General features: G+C 49.6%; 1 protein-coding gene across 6 annotated transcripts in view; it reads right to left on the bottom strand.

Annotated features, from left to right (window-relative positions):
* The window catches only part of Mlxipl (MLX interacting protein like), a 28,291-nt gene that overhangs the window by 4,245 nt on the left and 1,135 nt on the right, over positions 1–22,911 (bottom strand). For 3 of the 6 annotated variants that reach the window (XM_029553681.1, XM_008848382.3, XM_029553684.1), the window contains exons 2-9: positions 16,288–16,394; positions 12,216–12,298; positions 11,991–12,080; positions 11,699–11,743; positions 7,954–8,155; positions 7,756–7,836; positions 3,832–4,037; positions 69–615 (exon numbers count right to left, since the gene is read on the bottom strand). In XM_029553681.1, the coding sequence (XP_029409541.1) occupies positions 69–615; positions 3,832–4,037; positions 7,756–7,836; positions 7,954–8,155; positions 11,699–11,743; positions 11,991–12,080; positions 12,216–12,298; positions 16,288–16,394 (1,361 nt within the window). Of the gene's footprint in view, positions 1–68; positions 616–3,831; positions 4,038–7,755; positions 7,837–7,953; positions 8,156–10,225; positions 10,271–10,517; positions 10,608–10,742; positions 10,824–11,698; positions 11,744–11,990; positions 12,081–12,215; positions 12,299–16,287; positions 16,395–22,911 lie in introns of those variants that run through there. The other 3 variants (XM_029553680.1, XM_029553679.1, XM_029553683.1) reach the window with 2 other exon arrangements.

Raw genomic sequence — 22,911 nt, forward strand, 5'->3', positions numbered from 1 at the left:
CCCTTCAGCCTCACTACTCCTTCTGGAGTTGATTACCCACCCCCATTTACTTGTCCCTTGAATCTCACCTGCCCTGAGCAGCTGGGTAAGGCAAGGGTTATTGTCTCTGGCAGTGGTAGTTGGGTTGGCAGTGGCAGGGGCCAAGGTGGGAGGACTGGCTTTCCGTCCCCCAGGGGATGAGGCAGGGTGTTTGTGTTTGGGCTGCACACTCTGAGGCATGGTAAAGTGTGGCCCAAAGGCTGGTTCTGGGTACCCATGGGGCAGATGGTCTATGGGGAAGTGGGGAGGGGCAGGGCCAGGGCCAGGGTGTGGAGGGGGAGGGAAGGTAGTGGGCACAGGCAGAGGGGACACTCCCAGAACTGGAGGGACTGTGGGGATGGGAAATCTGGCTGAGAAGAGGGGCTCTTCTGGCAACAAAACAGGGGGTGGTGCCATTGTGGGGAATGGGGGTGCAGTGCAGGGCTCCAGGCCCTGTGTCTTGACAGGGGTTGGATATGGGAGGAAGGGAGGTGCTGTAGGAGCATGGGGAAGCTTGGTCTTGGGCTCTTCAGGAAGGAGAAATTCAGAGCTCAAGTAGGTACTGGGGTCCAGGGATGCAGAGCAGCTGTTCCGAGTCTAGGGGAACAGGGGGAGACAGACAGATACTCAGAGATCAGGGGAGGGACTGCCTCCTTGCAGCCACCAGGAAGCCTCCATTCTGGCTATCACTGGACTGGGCACTGCAGAGACAGAACCAATCCCTGTATGTGCACACATGTACCCACACATGGAAATTATAATCTAATGTACAATTGTAACCTCATATGACCTTTATACACAAATTAGGCATGACACAGAACATCAATCTGATGATCTGTGATCCATTCACCCACCAAATAATTATTAATCTAATCTCCATTCGGCCACTCATCAACCAGTCACCCAATCTATCCTTCCATTCGCCCAGTTTTCATCAATATCAATCCACTAACTCACTCACCAATCCTCCAGTTTGTCTATTCCTTATCCAGCCATACATTTGGCATCCATCCACTAACTCAACTCTAATCTATGTATCATCCATCCATCATCCATCCACTCACCCACTGAGTTATGTATCATCCATCATCTAGTCATCCATCAATCTACTAACTCACCCACAAACTATGTATTGTCCACTCATCCATCCACCTATCCGTTCACTAATTCACCCATCAATCTGTGTATCATCCACAAATATATGTATCATTTGTCCATCCATCTACTAATTTACTAACTCACCCACTAATCTATGTACCATCCATCCATCCATCCATCCATCCATCCATCCATCCATCCATCCACCCATGCATGCATCCATCCAGCCAGCCAGCCAGCCATCCAGCCATCTGCTAACTCACCCACCAATATGTGTATTTCTTAACCTGCGTATTCTCTCCTCTATGAACTCAACGATCTCTCTATCTCAACCCCAGCTGTGATTCATCTGGATTAGCAATTTGATTGGACTAAGAGATACCTAGGTGATTGGTGAGGTACACTAGTATTTCCTCGAGGCCATTTCCAAGGGATGTACTGGTTAATTTCCATTGTCGACCCAATTAGAATAAGACATAGGTAGTGCATTAGTGAGCATACCTCTGGGTATGACTCTGAGGGTTTCTATAGAGGGTTAGTTGAGGGAGAAGAATGTGGACAGAACCATCCCATGGGATGTGATCCCAGACTGAACAAAAAGAAGCATGTGGACCAGCAAGCTGGCTCAGCAGGTTAAGGCACTTGCCCCCGAGCTTGATAAATAAAATAAATAATGTAAAATATGTAAAAAAAAAAAAAAGGAGGGGGGGGGCTAGTGAGATGGCTCAGTGGGTAAAGGGCTTGCCACCAAGCTTTATGATCTGAGTTCAAACCATGGGACCCACATGGACAAGAAGACTGACTCCCAGAAGTTGTCTTCTGACCTCTACATGCTCACACTGTGACATGTGTATCCCCTCCCCCATATCATACATACATACAACAACTAAATTAAAAAGAAAAAAGAAGCAAAATATCAGCATTTATCTCTCTCTATGGTCCTAACTGTGGACATAGTGTGACAAGCTGTCTCACACTGCTGCTTCCATGCCTTCTCCACCATGAGGGCAGTATCCCCTCAAATCATATTCCAAAATAAACCTTTCCTTAAGTTGCTTTGTTGAGTATTTTGTCATAGCAAAGAGAAAAGTAACTAATATGGGTGGGCCATAATGTAAGTTGCACCACCCCATAGGCCACAAGTCCAGATGGAAAAAAACAGGGAAAGAGAGACAGCCAGCTAGTAAAGGCACCCCCACTTCTGTCTCTGCTTCCTGGCTGTCATGCTGTCATGATGTGACTTCCTCTGCTTTGTCACACCCTCCCCAACATGATGGACACAATCCTCCAAAACCATAAGCAAAATAATTCCTTTTCCCTCAGGTTGTTTTTCTAAGTATATAGCATAGTGATGGAAGTCTGGCTGATGCTCTAGCCTACAGGTAGTAAGCCATTCACCAATCCATCCAACCATCGAAACTCTTTATTCCCCTACCAGCCCACTCATAATTCATCAGTCCACCAAACTACTATCTACCAACCTACCCACCAGCCCAAGCACTTACCACTTCATTTGTCAGTCCACCAAATGATATATGTTTCTATGAATCACCCACCAGCCTATCCACCCAGCCATTCTTCTACCTTACATTCCTTACCCACATATGTACACCCCATTGTCTACAACCATCTTTCCACTCACCAGGATGTATGTATATCTCCCTGTACACTCATCCATTCATTCACATGCTCAGTCAGTGGAAAACTATTTACTGAATGATACTCTGTTTGTGGAAACCACAAGATAGAAAGAATGCAGGGTGACCAAAACAACCCTTCCAGCAAGAGGCTGCCAAACCAGTGAAGGAGAGAGACCTCTCACAATCAACTATAACAGCACCCGAAAAGTCTGATGATAGAAGGAAAGGACTCTAGCATGGTGAGCTTTAGTGGTCAACGTCACACAACCTAGAATCACCTAAGAGTCTGAATAAGGGATTGTCTTCATTGGGTCGGCCTATGGGTAAGTCTGTGGGGAACTGTCTTAATTGAGGTAGGAAGACCCAGCCCATTGTGGGCAACACTGTTCCCTAGGCAGGGGCTCTTGAACAGAGTAGAGTGATGGTGACTATAAGCAAGTGAGGAAGCAAGCATCCCTGTCTCTCTGCTCATGACTGTGGCTGTGATGTGACCAGCTGCTTCAAGCTCCTGCCTTGACTTCCCAAGTGATGGCCTGTGACCTGGAACTGAGGGTGAAAACCAACCCCTTTCTTCCCTTAGTTGCTTTTGTGTCTGGGTATTTCGTCACAGCAACAGAAATGAAGCTAGAAGAGATTCCCAGCAGGGAAGCCATGTCTGAACTAGGCATGGAGTTCTTGAACCATGTTCAGTTTCCCAAACATACAACACGCTGAGTTTCCTGCCTCCGTGCTTACATTTGTGCTGCCTGCTCTTCCTTCTACCTGGCTCACCCTCTGACAGGCTCTTCTGTCCAAACTCAACCTGTTCCCTAAGACCCAGAACCCCTTCTCCTCCAAGAAGCCTTCCATGAGCAACTCAGGTCTGGATGGTGCCCTGCTCTGTGGTTCTCAAGCCCTCTGCCTTCCCCCACCTCTCTCATTCATTTCTGTAGGGTCCTCTTTCTTTTCTGGCTGGGCCCTTCTAGGGTCTCTTATTGGTTGGTCCAGGAAGTGTCTAATCTGTCTCCTGGACCCAGGCAGAACTGGAGTTAGCTTCAAATGACCTGGACAGGCAGAGCAGAGCAGGATGGCTTACCTGTAGGCGGGTATTCCCTAAGAGGTGGGGCATCCCAGAGGAGGAGGAGGAGGAGGAGGAGGAGGAGGAGGAAGAGGCTGGGGGCACCACCTCAGGACCCAAGATCCCACTGCCAAAGACAGAGTCAGTCATGGGGCCGAAGCTGGGGGGCTCCAGGAAGTTCGAAGATGTGGGCGTCTGTGGGGGCCGGTAGTTGGTGAAGAAATCTGTAATTGGGACACATAGGGTGGCAAATGACATTAGAATTCAGGATTGGCACTGGGCACCATCCTCAGGCTGGGTGGAGGTGGGGTGGGGGCTGTCAGGAGAGGTGGAGGGCTTCTATGACTATTGTGAGACAGTTCCTGTCATTCACAGGAGAATCTGGAACAGTGATAGGGGTGGGATGGGCCTTGGGGAGATGGTGGGGTCTGGAAGGGAATGGGCAGGGACCCCAGGAAGCTGCCCACCCTCAGAGCCCCATACTTGGCTCACTTCTGGTCCCTGTGTCTGCTCCTAGTACTACTGGTGTTCTAGAAAAAAGGGTCAAAGAGGACCTGGGAGGGAAAGAGGTGGGTGCATGGGAGTCACCCCGATGTGTCAGAAGTTCAAGGGGTAAGTCAGAGGTGAGCGGGGTCAGGAGGTCAATGGGTCTGAAGTAGGTTAGGCTTCCTGAAAGATCGGTTGGTTGGGGCTGTAAGAGCGGAAGCTAGGAATGGAATGAAGGGTCGATGGGATGACATTCTGGGGGACAGAACTGGGGTTTGACTAAGGGGGGCTGGAGAGCCCAAAGAGCTTCTGGGAGAGGCAGGCAAGGCAGCCAGATTGTTTGGGGGGTACAGGTTGTGTAAGTTCTGGGCTATTCTGGTTTTGGGAAGCAGCTGCCTATGGTCTAACCACATCCCGGGCTGGGGCGACACCCACCCACCCTCTCCCTTCCGGGCACCTTTCTCTGACCCTGACCAGCCTGTAGTCTGTGCCAGCCCCCAAGGCCTCCTGGGCCAACAAGAGCAAACCCCACCATGGTAGCTCCCCACAGGGCTTGGATGGGCTTTGACCCCCCAACTTTCCCTCCAGCCAAGAGAGTAGTCAGGCCTCTGCCAGAAATCCCCCTTTCTGAAGACCAAGAGTGTCTGAGAATGTCAGAGGTGTGTGTGTGTGTGTGTGTGTGTGTGTGTGTATGTGTGTGTGTGTCTGTCTGTCTGTCTGTTGAGAGCATGTATCTGTGTATGTGTATGTATTTATGTGTACACATGTGTATGGTATATGTATATGTACATACTTATGTGTATATGTGCATACTTATGTGTGAGCATGTGCATGAGAATATAGGTGTGTTGTGTGTGTATATGTGTGTGTATCTGGTGTGTGTATGTATATGTATGTATGTGAGCATGTTCATGAGCATGTAGGTGTGACATGGATATATGTGTGTACATATGTGTGAGTATATGTATGAACATGCAGCTGTGTTGTGTACAGTGTATGAGTGTAAATGTGTATTTGTGTGGACAAGTCATAAACATGCAGGTATGCCATGTGTTTGCACATATATATGCATGAGTATGTGTGAATATGCATGTGCATGATATGTATATGTGTGTGCATACATGAGCATATGTATGCATGTATGTATCTGTATATATGCAAGGATGCACATGTGTGGTGTGTGTATATAGATGTGTGCATGTGTGTATGAGCATTTGCATGTGGATATGTATATGGTGTGTAGTGTGTACATGTATGCATGTGTACAGTGTGCATAAATGTGCATGTGTGTAATATATATGTGAATGTTTAGTGTATGGCACGTGTAGCATGCATATGTATTCATGTGTGTGATGTATAGAACATGCATGTGTATGTAAATGAAAATGTATGTGTGTGGTGGTGTACGTGTACGTGTGTATGTTCATTATGTGTGGTGTGTGTGTAGGAATGTATATGTGAATGTACATGTGTGTATCTTCGGTAACTCTGCCTGGCCAGAAGACCAAATAGGTTCTGACTGTCAGTGTGGTGATATGAAGCAACAGCCTACCTCCCAGGGTGTCTGTCCACGTCACACCTCTGTGTGTGCCCACCTGCCACACCCACATTTCCTTCAGTTTCACTTAAAGTAGTTTCTTGTTGTCCTGTGGTTCCCCTTTAACAAAGGGACTGGGGGGGGGACTAGAACTAGAGAGGAGCCACCAGTGTTCCATCCTTCTCCCCCAAGGACCATTCTCATCAGGCCTTGCCTGTTCTCTGCTGCTGGAGCCCAGCCTTTCAGGGGCATAGTGTGGCAAATCATCGCACGCCTGAGCCATCAGCTACCCCCTTACCATTGTCTGCCTATGCCTGTCCCCACCTGCCCTGAGAGCCACTTTCCTTTCTTAGCTTCCCACCAAACCCCAGCTCCTCCCTGGCCTGGTTGCCACACTGACAGGCCATACCACCCCCATCCCTGTACCTACCCTCCTCCAACCCCAGCCCCATAGAATTCTAGGCCTTCGGCTGACCTCTCCAGAGACAAGACAGAGTAGAAAGCCTGGTGGCCCTGGTGGCTCGAGGCCCTCCCAGTGCATGTGCATGGGGTTCTTGAGAGCATCAGTGTAGCCACTGGAGACCCGTGCTTGCCCCTCCCCAGCTGCCACCCTGAATTGAACAGTTACTGCAAACTCCAGTCCATCCTGAATGTGCCCACAACCTAGGTGGGCACAGTTGAGCTCCTACCTGTAGCAGGGGTCTGTGGGCCAAATCTGAGCTGCTGCCCCTTCTGGCAGGTCATCTCCCAGGGCACTGCTATCAATGCCTCTGCCCCTCACAGCCCCCACCCTCCCAGGGCTGAAGTAGGGGTGGGGGTGGTTCCTCATTCCTTAGTTCCCACCCCATAGGCCTTTACCTCTTGAGTGATAGGTCCAAGACTCTGTAGGGAAGGAGCTGCGGGGAGAGGTCACTAAAATGGGTGACAGAGGTTTAACCCTGGTGTCTGCCTGGCCCTTCAGCATGGCCTTGGAAGCCCCTGAAGGCATGCCTGTGCTGAACACTAAGGAATATGCTCAGTAAGACAGTGATGTGAGGAAGGAAGACTCCATATAAAAACAAGAATCAAGTTTTGTCAGGTGTAATGGCTCATTCCATAACTCCAAAGGCTGAGGCAGGAGAATCATGAGTTAGCCCTGAGTAGACAGGAGCCTGAGAAACTTGCCACATTGAAAAATGCTTTAAGAGACTTGATGTCTTGGATTCACTCATCAGTTAAAGTGGTTTATGAGGTGCTTGGGGTCAAACCCAGGGCCTCTCCCATGCTAGTCTATAAAGGGTCTGGGGTATGGCTCAGTAGTAGAGCATTTGCTATTGAGGGGCTAGGGGCATTGACTCAGTAGTAGAACACCTGCCTAGAATCTCCCAGTGAGGGGCTTGGAGTGTGACTCAGTGTTAGAGCACCTGCCTAGAATCCCCTAGTGAGGGGCTGGCAGTGGGGCTCAGTGGTACAGCACCTGCCGAGAATAACCCACTAAAGTGCTGGGATCATGGCTCAATAGTAGAGCATCTGACTAGTAGGCATAAGGTCCTCAACACCACATACACATACAAATATATATATATATATAATGTATATTTATTATATATATATATATAATAAATAGACCCTAACAAATCCAAGTCTAAATCCCTGTCCACACTGATTCCAGGCATCCACTACTCTTCTGGGAGCCTCTGGCATCTGTAGTTTCAAAGACCCTGCCCCCTGGCCTTGTACTCTGTCCAAGTCCTTACCTAAATTCACAGTGACTACATCCTAAGGCTCACAAAGGCAGCCCAGAGAAATCCCAGAAATGGCCTGCTCCTCCTGCATTCATCCTTCTGTGGCTATGACCTTCCAAAGGCTTTCTTTGAATTGACTCTGTCCGTCTGCCCTGCCACCTGCCCCCCACTCCCCCACATGAGGACCTATCCCACCTGATATCTCCATGAAGTCATCTAGGCTGGGCTGCAATGGTGTCAGGTCCGGCTGGATCATGTCAGCATTGCCAACATAAGCTGCAGGGACAGTAGTGACATCAGAAGTTGCAGATGGGGAAATGGCTCCCTCCTAACCATACTCCTTGGCTGCCTGGATTGTTACAGGTCTGAGCCCCTCTCCCATTCTCTCCTCACCATCTTCTTGGGGCAGCTGCAGGGATGAGGGGCTGGGCTGTGTCATGGTGAAGAGAGTGTCGGAGATATCAGACAAAAAACAGTCGAGGTCCAGGAGTTGCCGCCCACCGGGCTCCTCCTGAGGGCCCCTGAGCAGCACAGGTACCACACTGGAGAAGAGCTGTTCGCACCATCGCTCTGGTGGTGGCCACCCACCTTCCACCTAGCAGGACAGAGTGCTTAGTGCCCTGGCCCTCCATATCACCCCTGTCTGGGATGAAGTGGTCCCCCACCCCAGCCAGAAAGCCTCTCTAAAAGACACTACCTCACTTTTCCCTGATGGGCCTGGTTTATTATATAGAAGTTCAAGGTCATCCTATTGGCCTATAACAACTCGCCGCCCCCCAGGAAACTGACCAGGTTAGCTAGTAGCCCTTCCAGCTCTCTATGCTGTTAGTTTGACTTGGATGTATTTTTAAAATTATTTTTACTTTATGTGTCTGAGTGTTTTATGTAAGAAAACCCATGTTGCACAATGCCCACAGAGGCCAGTAGAGAATGTTGGATCCTCTGACGGACAATTGTTAGCCACCATATGGGTGCTGGGAACTGAACCCAAGTGCTCTGCAAGAGCAGCCAGTGCTCTTAACTGCTCCATCTCTCCAGTCCCAATTTATTTATTTTTATTTTATGTATGTATTTTGCCTGCATGTATGTAAGTGCATCATGTGTGTGCAATGTACACAGAGACCATAAGAGGGTGTTGGATCCCCTGGCACTAGAGCTATAGGAATGGGACCCAGGTCTTCTGCAAGAGCAGCTAGTGCTCTTAACCTCAGCCATCTCTTTAGCCCATAGATAGATAGATGATTGATTGATAGATAGATAGATAGATAGATAGATAGATAGATGATAGATAGATAGATAGATAGATAGATAGATAGATAGATGATAGATAGATAGATAGATAGATAGATGGCTCCTGTTTTTAAAAAGTGTATATATTAGCCAGGCGTGGTGGCACATGCCTTTCATCCCAGCACTTGGGAAGCAGAGGCAGGCAGATCCCTGTGAGTTCGAGGCCAGCCTGGTCTACATAGTGAGTTCCAGGCCAGCTGGGGCTACTGGGAGACCCTGTTTCAAAAAGACAAAAAAAAAAAAAAAGGTGTATATATTTATTTGCTTTTTTTGGAGGGGGATCTTTTTGAGACAGGGTCTCCCTGTAGCCCCACCTGGCCTGGAACTATGTAGACCAGCCTGGCCTTGAACTCACAGAGATCTGCCTGCCTCTGCCTCCCGAGTACAGGGACTAAAGGTTTGTGGCACCATGCCTGGCTTTAGTTACTTATTTTTATGTGTATGAGTGTCATGCACTGCCCACAGAGGTCAGAAGATGGTGTCAGATCCCATGGAACTGGAGTTCGGGTGAACCAACGTGTAGGTTCTGGGAATTGAACTCTGGTCTTCTGCAAGAACAGCAAATGCTGTTAACCACCACACCATCTCTCAAGCCCCTGGCTTTGATTTTTTTTTTTTGGCAGGGTTTCTTGTAGCCCAGGCTGGCCTGGACTCCCTATGTGGCCAGGGATGAACTCTACCTCCCCACTACTGGGATTACAGGTGTGTGCCACCAAGCTCAGCTAGTTTGGTTGTTTTTTTTTTTTTTTTTTTTTTTTTAGACGGGGTCTCTATATAATTGAGATTGACCTCAAACTTACTATAAAACCCCAATTGACCTCAAATTTGCAATCCTGCCTCAGCCTCTGGGGTTCTGGGATTACAAGCATTTACCATCATGCCTGGTTTTCCCTCTGCTTTCTCCTGCCTCAGACTTCCATCCTTAGGACCCTCTTCCCCTAGGTCTCCCACCACCTGCTTGCTTTGTTTTTGTTTCCTTTTTTGTTTATTTGAGACAGGGTCTCACTGTGTAGCCCTCGTTGGCCTGGAATTCCCTATGAAGATCAGGCTGGCCCCGAACTCACAGAGATCCATCTGCCTCTGCCTCCTGAGTATTGGGACTAAGTTACCACATTCCACTTCTGCTTGCTTTTTGAGACTAGGTTTCACTCTGTAGACCAGGCTGGCCTGGAATCCTCCTGCCTCACTACTGCACCCTCTCGAGAAGAGAAAGCTCCAGTAATGACCCAGACGATGGTAGTCAACCTCCATTTCTCTCCTACCCCATCCTCACAGGCAGACACTGCACTGGCTAAGCAGGCAGAAGTCATCAATTCTCCTCACCTTCCTAGGGGCCAGTAGTTGTCTTTCCCAACTAGACTTACTGAACACCCACCTGCTTAGGAGCCAGGAGATCCCCTTCCCTGCTGGACTTACGGAGCTGCAGGAACACAGAGGTAGACATTGAATCCCCCTGCACCCACACCCATGGGAGCTTCCATTTTCCCCAGGCCCCGCCCATTTTCACAACCCAGAAAAATAAGCAGGCTGCAAGGAGATCCTGTGGCCACACGGTGGCGCTATCATCCAGGGACTTAATAGGCAGTCTAAGGGTGTTTGTTGGGGTGGGTTCAATGGATCCCCTCCAGGACTTTTCTAAGTACACCTTCCCATCCCATCCCACTGACCCGCTTCTTGTAGTAGATGCGCCACTTGTGATATTCCCTCATCACCACCTCGATGCGCCTCTTCCAGTAATTCCCCTCCAGAACCACAGCCTGGCGGAGGACAGGTGACAGCGTTCAGTGGGAAGGAAGGGTGGCATTGGCAGCCAGTGTCCCCATAACCTGCTTTTCACCCAATCCCTGCGGTGGGAGGAAGCCCCTGGGTGGATAAGCAGATCCCCCAGCTACCTCGGGTTTCCGGTGTTCATCCGCTTCAGATCCCTGCAGAGGGGTCACGAAGCCACACACCGGGCTCTTCCTCCGCTGCACATCTGAGGGATGAGAGCCAGGTCAGTGGTATACAGACTGGAATTCAAGTAATTCAAGTAAGGTTTTATAATCCTGACTGTCACAACCCTCTGTCCAGAGCACAAGGTCCCTGAGCTGGAGAAGGGACAGCCAAGAGGGCTCAATCATCCCTGAACACATGTGTCCTTTCCTGATACTCATGATCTCATCTGCAAAGCCAGGAGGGAGATGCTCTGGAACTTTCCTTGCTCTAGGACCTTGGCAGTCTACACACCCAAGTAGACGGGGTCTCTATATAATTGAGATTGACCTCAAACTTACTATAAAACCCCAATTGACCTCAAATTTGCAATCCTGCCTCAGCCTCTGGGGTTCTGGGATTACAAGCATTTACCATCATGCCTGGTTTTCCCTCTGCTTTCTCCTGCCTCAGACTTCCATCCTTAGGACCCTCTTCCCCTAGGTCTCCCACCACCTGCTTGCTTTGTTTTTGTTTCCTTTTTTGTTTATTTGAGACAGGGTCTCACTGTGTAGCCCTCGTTGGCCTGGAATTCCCTATGAAGATCAGGCTGGCCCCGAACTCACAGAGATCCATCTGCCTCTGCCTCCTGAGTATTGGGACTAAGTTACCACATTCCACTTCTGCTTGCTTTTTGAGACTAGGTTTCACTCTGTAGACCAGGCTGGCCTGGAATCCTCCTGCCTCACTACTGCACCCTCTCGAGAAGAGAAAGCTCCAGTAATGACCCAGACGATGGTAGTCAACCTCCATTTCTCTCCTACCCCATCCTCACAGGCAGACACTGCACTGGCTAAGCAGGCAGAAGTCATCAATTCTCCTCACCTTCCTAGGGGCCAGTAGTTGTCTTTCCCAACTAGACTTACTGAACACCCACCTGCTTAGGAGCCAGGAGATCCCCTTCCCTGCTGGACTTACGGAGCTGCAGGAACACAGAGGTAGACATTGAATCCCCCTGCACCCACACCCATGGGAGCTTCCATTTTCCCCAGGCCCCGCCCATTTTCACAACCCAGAAAAATAAGCAGGCTGCAAGGAGATCCTGTGGCCACACGGTGGCGCTATCATCCAGGGACTTAATAGGCAGTCTAAGGGTGTTTGTTGGGGTGGGTTCAATGGATCCCCTCCAGGACTTTTCTAAGTACACCTTCCCATCCCATCCCACTGACCCGCTTCTTGTAGTAGATGCGCCACTTGTGATATTCCCTCATCACCACCTCGATGCGCCTCTTCCAGTAATTCCCCTCCAGAACCACAGCCTGGCGGAGGACAGGTGACAGCGTTCAGTGGGAAGGAAGGGTGGCATTGGCAGCCAGTGTCCCCATAACCTGCTTTTCACCCAATCCCTGCGGTGGGAGGAAGCCCCTGGGTGGATAAGCAGATCCCCCAGCTACCTCGGGTTTCCGGTGTTCATCCGCTTCAGATCCCTGCAGAGGGGTCACGAAGCCACACACCGGGCTCTTCCTCCGCTGCACATCTGAGGGATGAGAGCCAGGTCAGTGGTATACAGACTGGAATTCAAGTAATTCAAGTAAGGTTTTATAATCCTGACTGTCACAACCCTCTGTCCAGAGCACAAGGTCCCTGAGCTGGAGAAGGGACAGCCAAGAGGGCTCAATCATCCCTGAACACATGTGTCCTTTCCTGATACTCATGATCTCATCTGCAAAGCCAGGAGGGAGATGCTCTGGAACTTTCCTTGCTCTAGGACCTTGGCAGTCTACACACCCAAGGGCCCATCTTTTTGTCCCCTCCTTCTGCACTTCCTCCTCCTCCCTCTTCCTGCTCCTCTTGGACCTTCGTCCACCTCTTTCTCTTCCTTCTTCCTCCTCCTCCTTTTCTTCCTTCTCTCCTCCTCCTGTTCTTCTCCCTCCCCCTCTTCTCTTCCTCCTCTTCCTTTTTCTTTTTTTCTTTTTGGTCTTTTCTTTGTAAAATATTTTATTATTTTTATTTTATGTGTATGAGTGTATTGTGTACACGTATGTGTCATGCAGGATTCCCCTGGAACTGGAGTTAAGTTGGACCATACGTAGCCGCCATGTGGGTGCTGGGAACTGAACCCGAGTCCTCTGCAAGAACAGTCAGTGCTCTTAACTGCTGAGCCATCTCGCCAGCTCCCTTCCCCCCCCCTTTTTTTTTGGTCTTTTTGAGACAGGGTCTCCCTGTAGCCCCAGCTGTTCTGGAACTCACTATGTAGACCAGGCTGGCCTTGAACTCACAGAGATCTGCCTGCCTCTGCCTCCAGAGTGCTGGGATTAAAGGTGTGTGCCACCATACCTGTCTCTCTTCCTTTTTCAAGACAGGGTTTCCTGTAGCCCAGGCTGGCTTTGAGCTCAGCTGTGAAGCAAGGGAACTTGAACTCCTCATCCTCCTACCTCTACCTGCCCAATGCTAGGAGTACCAATATGTGCCCTCCTATGTGCTTGGGGTGACTTTTCTTTTTCTTTCCTCTTCCTCTTCCTCCTCATGCTCCTCCTCCTCTTCCTCCTCTTCTTCCTCATCCTTTTTTTTAATGATACTGGAGTTGGAACCTAGGTCCTCACACATGCTAGGTAAGTACTCTACCACTGATCCATGCCCCCAGCTCCACAATGGGGATTGGGAGGGGTGGTGGGGTGTCTAGGCAGGTGTTCTACCACTGAGCCACATCCCCAGTCCCTCACAGGGAATTCTAGGCAGGTGCTCTACCACTGAACCATACCTTCAGCCCATCACTGGGGGATTCTAGGCAAGGGCTCTACCACTGAGCCACACCCCAACCCCTCACTGGGGGATTCTAGGCAGGTGCTCTACCACTGAGCCACCCACCAGCCTCTCACTGGGGGATTCTAGGCAGGTGCTCTTTTCTTCTATTCTCCATTGGCTACCTAACCCTTTGCATCCTTGCAGGGATGGATGTGGATGCTGGGTTGAAGGACCCAGGGATTAATCAGGACTTCTCAGAACATGCTAGAGAGATAAGGAAAGCAAACAAAGAATGTATAGATAATGCAAAGTGGAAAGTCCTTCCTGACCAAGGAGAATCACAAAGTGACTTGGCAGCTCTGAGGAAACCAAGAGGCTATGAGAGTGTGGGAGAGGTGTGGAGGGCAGGGAAGGAAGACTGTGGCCAGGGTGAGGCCAGGGACTTGCAGAGGGGCAGTAGGGACAGTAGGGGCACTGCTGGGTGAACTGAAGGTGACACTTTCTGTAAGGGGGTGAGTCAAGCTTTCTCCAGGGGTGCTGGGAAGACAGAATATCTGATTTTCTTTCTTTTTTTAATTGTTTTTTATTTTAAGACAGGGTCTCCCTGTATCCCCAGCTGGCCTGGAACTCACTATGAAGACCAGGCTGATCCAGTCCTCTTTTATTTATTAAAAAAATTTATATTGCTGGGTGTGGTGGCGCATGCAGAGGCAGGCAGATCTCTGTGAGTTCAAGGCCAGCCTGGTCTACATAGTGAGTTCCAGGACAGCTGGGGCTACAGGGAGACCCTGTCTCAAAAAAGACAAAAAAAAAAACTAACTAAATAAATAAATAAACCACAATAACAACAACAACAAAAACCCTTTAAAAATTTTTTTATATTGTCCTGGCATGGTGGCACACGCCTTTAATCCCAGCACTCGGGAGGCAGAGGCAGGCGGATCTCTGTGAGTTCAAGGCCAGCCTGGTCTACATAGTGAGTTCCAGGTTAGTTATGGCTACAGGGAGACCCTGCCTCAAAAAGACCAAATAATTTTTATTTTGACAGGGTCTCCCTGTAGCCCCAGCCCGCCTGGAATTCACTATGCAGACCGCCCTGGCCTGGATCTCACAGAGATCTGCCTGCCTCTGCCTTCTGAGTGCTGGGATTAAAGGCATGTGCCACCATGCCTGGCTATTTTTAAAAATTTTGATACATCTTTCCTATGTAGTCCAGGCTGGTCTCAAGTTGACACCTGCTTGTCTCAGCCACTAGAGTAGCTGAGACTACAGGTCTGTATCATCACAATCACTTTTTATTTTATTTTTTGTAGTGCTGGGTATTGAACCTAGGGCTTCCTGAATGCTATTCGAATTCACTACTGCAAAGCCACCCCTCAGCATGTCACTAGGGAATTCTAGGCACCAAGAATTCTACCACTATGGCATTCACCAGCCCTTCATGGGGGATTCTAAGCAGGTGCTCTACCACTGAGCCACACCCCAGACCCTCACTGGGGGTTCTAGGCAGGTGCCCATAAGGCCATTTGGCATAGTGGAAAAGATCCTGAACTTAGAACCACTCTAACAGGTTTCCCACTATCTCTGCCTGTTACTAGTTGTGACTTCAAGCAAGTTACCTAACCTCTCTGAACCTGTTTCCGTATCTATTCAGTGAGGCCAACAGGCCTAACTGCTCATGGTTGGTGTGGTGATGACAGATATAAAAGGGCCTGGCACTAAGTTAAGGTTCAGTGAATGATATACCTAGAGGCCACAGTCATTCATTTGGGGACAGTCCCCTCTGTGTCAAGGCAGCAGGATCAAAGGCTGTGCTCAGCTAGGAACACATAGTTCAGGAGGAACACACATGGTTTTCTCTCTACTGCTCCTGCTGGATTCCATCCAAACAGACAGAGACTTTAGTTTCTATTGATCCACATGCTTAAATAAATAAATAAATAAATAAATAAATAAATAAATGAATGTCTAAGACTTGTAAGCAGGTGGGTGTGGCAATGCCAAACCTGGGAGGCAGTGGCAGTCCCTCTACTGAAATCAAAGCAGATACCTGCTTGGTGTTCATTAAGAGGTTGGTAGCATTCCACCCAGGATTTTCCTCCATTTCCCCATTTACTAAGTGTTGCAATTGACCAGCAGCATATCTAACTTCCATGCACACCCTTTTCCTGTGGTTCAGGGGATGGAATCCTGTAGCTTGCATGTGTACTACTGAGCTACACCCCTAGCCCCTTACTGGGGGATTCTAGGCAGGTGCTCTACCCCTGAGCAACACCTCCAGGCCCTCACTGGGCGGGGGGGCATCTAGGCAGGTGTTCTACCACTGAGGTACACTCCTAGCCTTTTGCTGGTGGACTCTAGGCAGGTGATCTACCCATGAGCCATATCTATTTCCCTAATTGACTTTTTTTTTTTTTTTTTTTTGGTCTTTTTGAGACAAGGTCTCCCTGTAGCCACAGCTGGCCTGGATTCACTAATGGAGACCAGGCTGGCCTTGAACTCCACCTGCCTCTGCCTGGGATTAAAGGCGTGTGCCACCACACCCGGCCTAATTGACCTCTTTTAAGGAGCATTCCAATTAACTTACTTAGCTAAGGGGCTGCTGGATGTATCTTCACCTGACACCCCCATCTCAACTTCCCTCAGTTCTTTCCAAGGTGCCCTCTGCTGTACCTTCCCTCTCAACAGCTGCTGGTCCTGAGTTGCAGAATGTTCTGTGCATGGAGCGCTCCAGTTAGGGAACAGCCCTCCCAACTCAGCAGAACCCAAGGTGTCACTCACACTGAATGTACCAGGCTCTCCAGATGGCGTTGTTGAGGCGGATTTTATCCCGGCAGAGCAGCTTGAGGCCTTTGAAATTCTTCCACTTGGGAGAGACCAGCTTGCCACTGTAGACAGAGGATGGGAGGGAAGAAGGTATGTCAGGGTTGGCTCCAGGAAAGGGTAGATAGGGGCAGAAATTTAAAGCGCCTGAAATTCCTAGCCTGCAGTCAAATCTCACAGATACTGCCCCCCCCATAAGAGACAGAGGAGGGAGGGAGAGGGAGAGAGAGGGAAGAGGGAGAGATTGATTCTGTATGTAGTCCAGGTTGGCCTGGAACTAAAAATCTTCCTGCCTCGTAGTCTGATAGACTCATAAGGTCCCACTCCCTCATTGAAGGTCTACAGGCAGTTAGTGGTTGCTAGGAGAGATGCTTTTTTCAGTGGTATTGCCACTAATAAAGTGCCCATGCTCCTGTAAGCAACCCTAAACTCATCAGGTAACAACAGAAAAGGCATAGCCAAGCAGGCGTGGTGGCACAAGCCTTTAATCCCAGCACTCGGGAGGCAGAGGCAGGTGGATCTCAGGGAATTTGAGGCCAGCCAGGTCTACACAGTGAGTTCTAGACCAATCAGTGCTATACAGTGAGACCCTGTCTAAACAAAACAAAACAAAAGACAGGAAGGTCATGGAAACGACTCAGCAGGTAATGGTGCTTGCTGTCAAGCCTGGTGACCTGATGACCATCCATAGGCCAAGGAGATGGCTCAGCAGGTAAAGGTGCAGGCCGCCAATCCTGGTGACTTGATGACCATCCACACGACCCACATAGTAGAAGGAGAAAACTGACTCCCACAAGTTGTCCTCTGACCTCTATGCACCCCCCCCCATAAATAAATGTAATAAAAATAAATTTTTTACAATTCTGAAAGTAGGGGTGGGCATGATGGCATACACTTTTAATCCCAGCAGTATGGAGGCAGAAGCAGGCAGATTTCAAGACTAACCTGGTCTATATAGAGAGTTCCTAGCTAGCCAGGGCTATATAGTGAGACCCTGACCTAAAAACTAAAAAAGAAAGACATAAAAGTGAAGGGGATCAGTTGGGAAGAGGAAGGGAATTAGCAGGAGTAGGAGGGGACAAGAGAGGGTAATGGGGAGAATATGATCAGAATACATTTGACAGGGCTGGAGTGATGGCTCCACAGTTAAGAGCACATACTGCTCTTGCAGAGGACCCAAATTCAATTCCCAACACCCAAGTCAGGCAGCTCACAACAACCTGTAACCCCAGCTCCAGGGAATTGGATGCTGTCTTCTAGCCTCTGTGGGCACCTACACACATGTGCACATACATACACACAATTAGAAATAATAAAATAAATATTTAATATCCTTGGGGCTGGAGAGATAGCTCAGCAGAGGACCTGGGTTCAGTTCCCAGAACCCACGTGGTGGCTAACAAACATCTGTAACTCCAGTTCCAGGGGATCTAATGCCCTCTTCTGGCTTCCATGGGCACTGCATCCACATGATGTACTTATATACATGCAGGTAAAACACTCATGCACATAAAAATAAATAAAAATGAGATATCCTCCTGCCTCAGCCTCCTCAGTACTGAGATTACAGGTGTGTATCATATCTGGTTCTCACATTCCCCCCCCGCTTCATTCTTTCTTTTATTTTTGAGAGTTGTTCTCATGTAGTTTTGAGCTAGTATTACGTTAGTCAAGCACATAATCTTGGACTTTCTATGTAGCTGATGTTGAACTCCTGATCCTCCTGCTTCTGACTCAGAGTGCTGAGATTACAGGTGTGCATTACTGTGCTTGGTCTCCCTCCCTCCCTCCCTTCTTTCCTTTTTTAATATTTATTTAATTTTTAAATTTTATGTGTATGCATGTATTGCCTGCATGTATGTAAGTGTACCTGTGTCGTGCAATGCCCACGGAGGACAGAAGATCCAATTCGGATCCCCCGGAATTGGAGTTACTGTTGTTAGCTGCCATGTGGATACTGGAATTCAAACCGGATCGGATCTTCTGCAAGAACAGCAGTGTTCTTAACTGTTGAGCCATCTCTCCAGCCCTTTTGTTTGTTTTTGAGACAGGGTCTCACTATGTAGCCCTAGCTGTCCTGAAACTCACTGTGTAGGCACAATCCATCAGTCTCTGCCTCCAGAGTGCTGGGACTAAAGGCTTTTGGTGAGCCAGTCGTGGTAGCCCACACCTTAAGTCCCAGCACTTGGGAGGCAAAGGCAGGCAGAGCTCTGTGAATTCAAGGCCAGACTGGTCTACATAGTGAGCTTCAGGCCAGCTGGGGCTACAGGGAGACCCTGTCTCAAAAAAGATTTTTTGAAAAAAAAAGGCTTTTGATGCCTTTTTTGTTTGCCAGTCCTGCTGGCTGGTTTAGGAACAGGAGAGGTCTGGGGAATGGGGACAATCTGCCTGGATAGGGAGGATGTGCCTATGTGTCCACAAATAATGTGTAGCCATCTGAAGGGAGCAGGAAGTCATGACCTTCTCCTGGTTGTTCTAAAGGAGAGAATCATCCAGGCCAAAGGAAAACAGCATGGAGACATCTTAACCTTCACCTTGACCTGGGGAGTGCACCAAGGGAATGGTGTGAAGGGATTCTACACAGGTGATAGCTTTGGCTCTCAGGGTCCTGCTGGGCACAGGCTAAGTTGTCACCACCTGGAAACTGACCCAGGTGGCCACGATGCTCCAAGTCTTTAATATCGTCCAGTCCCACTTCCATTCTTTTCCAAGGTTCCTCCTCATGGTCTACAAGCCAGGCATGTACACAAGTCCCTCTGGCCTACCTTTTCCAACCCTTGCTCAGATGGGGAGTCCCTCAAGGTATAGCCTTGAATTCAAACCAGGCTGGGGAGTGGAGGTGTGGTTCAGTGGTAAAGTACCTGCCTAGAAACCCCAAATGAGGGGCTGGGAGTGTGGCTCAGCAGTAGCACTCTTCCTAGAACTCCCACTGAGGGACAGGGAATGTAGCTCAGTGACAGAGAATTTGCTGGGCATGCATGAGGTCCTGGATCCATCTGGAGCACTGTACACACAGTCAGGCCTGCTCTCTCCAGTGGCCCCCTCTCTCATCTTGGCTGGGGATGGTGGGTGACCATCCGATTCCTCAGCTTCTGTCTTCCTGTACTATTTCGGGTACATGGGTCATTGGGCCGCCTCTCCTTTCTGGTCTCCAAGCTCCCATATTTACTTTGGGCTGATGATGGTTGCTGGGGGGTAGGGTGAGGCCTGCTACCTCAGGACACAACAGGCCTCATTACCCAAATAGGCCACACAGACCAGCACCCTAGCCCGCTGACTGGCCCCCTGCTTCCCGTCATTAGATAAATACCATCTGTCTGGTAAGGCAACATGATAGGGTGGGGGACTCTGGCCCTTCCTGGGCTAGCTTCTTTTGTGCCATGGAGGGCACAGGGGGCATACTCCTGAGTTTGTGGCTCTGCCTGTCTCCCAGCAACCACTCAGTCAGTTCTGCTCACTCAGCCTACCTGCAGCCTTCTACTTTCCCTCCTCTAGCTCTGCTGAGAGCTGATGGCCTAAATTGGAGGAGATGAGTCAGTGGTAATACCCAAGCCAGGAGGAAAGGATTTGCTTGGATGGATGTTGAGGAAGAGTCTTTCTAGCCTGTGCCAAAAGTCTAGGGCCAAGGTTCAAGAGCTATGAGCAATGTGGGGAAGGGGGGAGAGCAGAGGATCTTGGAAGTGGGATGGGACAGCTCTGTGTGTGTGTGTGTATGTGTGTGTGTGTCTGTGTGTGTGTCTGTGTGTGCCAGAGGACAACCTGAAATTTTGTTTCTCAGGCATCACCCACCTCAATTTCTTTTTTTTTGAGACAGGGACTCACTATATAGCCCTGACTAGTCTATACTTTCCTATGTAGAACAAGCTTCACATAAACAACCTACCTCTGCTTCTGAGTGCTAGGATTAAAGGCATACACCACCATGCCCGGCCCTCCTTATTTTTTGAGATAGCCTCTCCTTGGCTTGGAACTCACAAGTAAGCTAAACTTGCTGGCCAGTGAACCTCAGAGGTTTACCTGTCCCTGACTCCCCAGAGCTAGGATCACAAGGGCACACCATCATGGCTGGCTTTCCTTATGTGGGTTCTGGGGAGCCAACTCAAGCTCTTATACTTGCAAGGCAAGCACTTTCTCAATTGGAGTTATTTCCGTGTGCAGATGGTTTTAAGACAGGGTCTTACTATGTAGCCAGGCTGGCCGAGAACTCTATCCTCCTGCCTCAGCCTGCAGAGAGCTGGGATTGCAGGCCAGTGCCACCCCTCCAGCTCCTGAACAAGTATGTTCTTGGCACCTCTACAGCTGTCCTCCCCAGGGTTTCTACCCACAGAACTGGGAACACAGCATCCAAGAAGTCCTCCTTGCAGAATGTGAGAGGCAGCCAGGTGTCTGCAGGCTGTCCTCCCTGTTTAGCTGACCAATTCCACCCACTACTTTTCTGAAAAACCCTGCTGGTTGGACTCTGCCTTTTTCAGTTACTCCCTAAAATCTCTCATCTTCTGATCCCTTCTGTCAGGGTGCCCCTATAACTGGCTGTCTTTGACAGTCTCCCAGTCTGAATTTGTTTTCTTTTCTTTTTTTTTTTTTTTTTTTTTTTTTTTTTTTTTTTTTTTTTTTAAAGACAGGGGACTCATTATATATAGCCCTGGCTGGAGGCAGGCCTAGAATTCACAGCCATCTGCCACCACACCCCTAGCCTTTGTTTTTATTTAATTATTTTGAGACAGGGTCTCTGGTATCTCAGGCAGGCCTCAAACCTCAAGCAGTGGAGGATGACCTTGAACTCCTGATTCTCCCAGAGTACTGGGATTCCAGGAATACACCCTCAGCTTATCAGCTTTCCTTTTGTTTTTATTTTTGTTTATTATTATTGGGGGAGTGTGCACATACCATGGCTCATACAGGGAGGTTAGAGAACAACTTTGCAGTGTGTTCTGTCCATCCACTTTACATGGGTTGGGGAATTAAACTTAAATCATCAGGCCCAGCAGCAAGCACCCCCACCTGCAGAGCCATCTCATTGGCCCATATTTGCTTTTTTCCTTCACCAAGTATGCAAAAATCAAAGGTTCCTGTGTACTTGGCCACTCCCTAATGCTTAAAATCCCACTCAAGGGAATTTAATGTCCTGTGTCTTGGGGGACAGAGTGCAGGACACAGACCTCTCTACCCCTCAACAGCTTACCGCTGGAATTATTTCAGCCTCAGTCAGTCTCTGAAGGGGGAAGTTCTTCCAGTGTGCTCTGTCCCCCATATGCCATCTCCCTAGACCCTCTCTGCCATTGAGCCACCCATAGTCAGGGTTGAGGGGGACCCAAGTAAGGCAGCCCAAATGGAACAGTGTGAGGTAAAACAGAAAGCTCACTCAGGGAGTAGGTGGGAAATAAGAGACCGTTGGGGAACCTAGGGACCCTGGGTTTCTTTTGGCTCCTGCCTGTAAATCCAGCACTTGAGAGGCCAAAGCAAGAGAGTTGCTGGCAAATTGGAGTTCAAGGCCAGCCTGGGCTACAATTCGAGATCCTGTCTCATCAAGAAAGGAAGGAAAGAAATTAAGAAGGAAGTTAGGAAGGGAAGGAGGGGGGAGGAAAAAGGGGGAGAGAAGAGAGATGGAGGAAATCCCCTCTCCTTCAGTGAACCCCAATAATTGGAATTCTTTGATTACTACAACGTTGTCCCAGTGTGAGCTGCTTCCAGTGTACCAGGACCTCAGATGCTCCCTTCCCAAGCAGTCTCGTGATGCCCAAGGTGGGGGAGGGAGAAAGGGACAGGGAATTTGAACTTTCCACATCGGTCTCTGAGCCCTGAACTATCCGGTTGCAACATGGCCTGGGCTAGAGGCCAGAACTTGTGGGCCAAGGTTACTTTGCCTCCAGCCAATGGGGGCTCGCGGCTGGTCCACCACGAGGTAGACCACGCTCTTCCGCAATCCCCACCCCAGCCCAGGCTCCCTTGTGGGGCAGCAGGTACGGGTCTGCAGCCAGCGGCTCCAGTGAATGGGAGGAGGCTTGCTTGAGGAAGAGGGATGTTTGCAGAGAGAAAAGATCAAGGCCGGCCGATCCCCCTTTCTCTCCTACTGTTTTCGGTTGATAATTTATCCCGGTCCCTCTGCTCCCGGGAACTTTGCTCCAGGGCACTGGGCCAAGACCCCAGCTCGCGCCCTTCTCTGGGACACAGGAGTGGAACTGCAGTCGGGTGCGGCCCGGGAGCTCAGCGTGCAGCAAAGTCAGGGGATCCAGGCTGCATTTTAGCCTTCCACAGCGACCGGGTTGGGGAGACCAGCCTCCCCATCTCCAACCCAGGGCGGCCTGTAGCACCCCCTGCCGGCTCTGCGCGGGTCCTGGGCACACTCTTCCAGCCAACCTTGTCCTAGCAGGTCCAGAAGAGGCGTTCTTGGCCGGGCGTGGTGGCACCCACTTTTAATCCCAGCACTTAGGAGACAGAGGCGGGTGGATCATTTAATTCCAGGTCAGCTTGGTCTACATGGTGAGTCCCAGGCCAACCAGGGCAACGTAGTGAGACTCAAAAACCAAACCAAGCCGGGTGTGGTGGCGCACGCCTTTAATCCCAGCACTTGGGAAGCAGAGG

Source organism: Nannospalax galili, unplaced genomic scaffold (genome assembly GCF_000622305.1).
Source record: "Nannospalax galili isolate Female #2095 unplaced genomic scaffold, S.galili_v1.0 scaffold644, whole genome shotgun sequence".
Classification (NCBI taxonomy): domain Eukaryota; kingdom Metazoa; phylum Chordata; class Mammalia; order Rodentia; family Spalacidae; genus Nannospalax; species Nannospalax galili.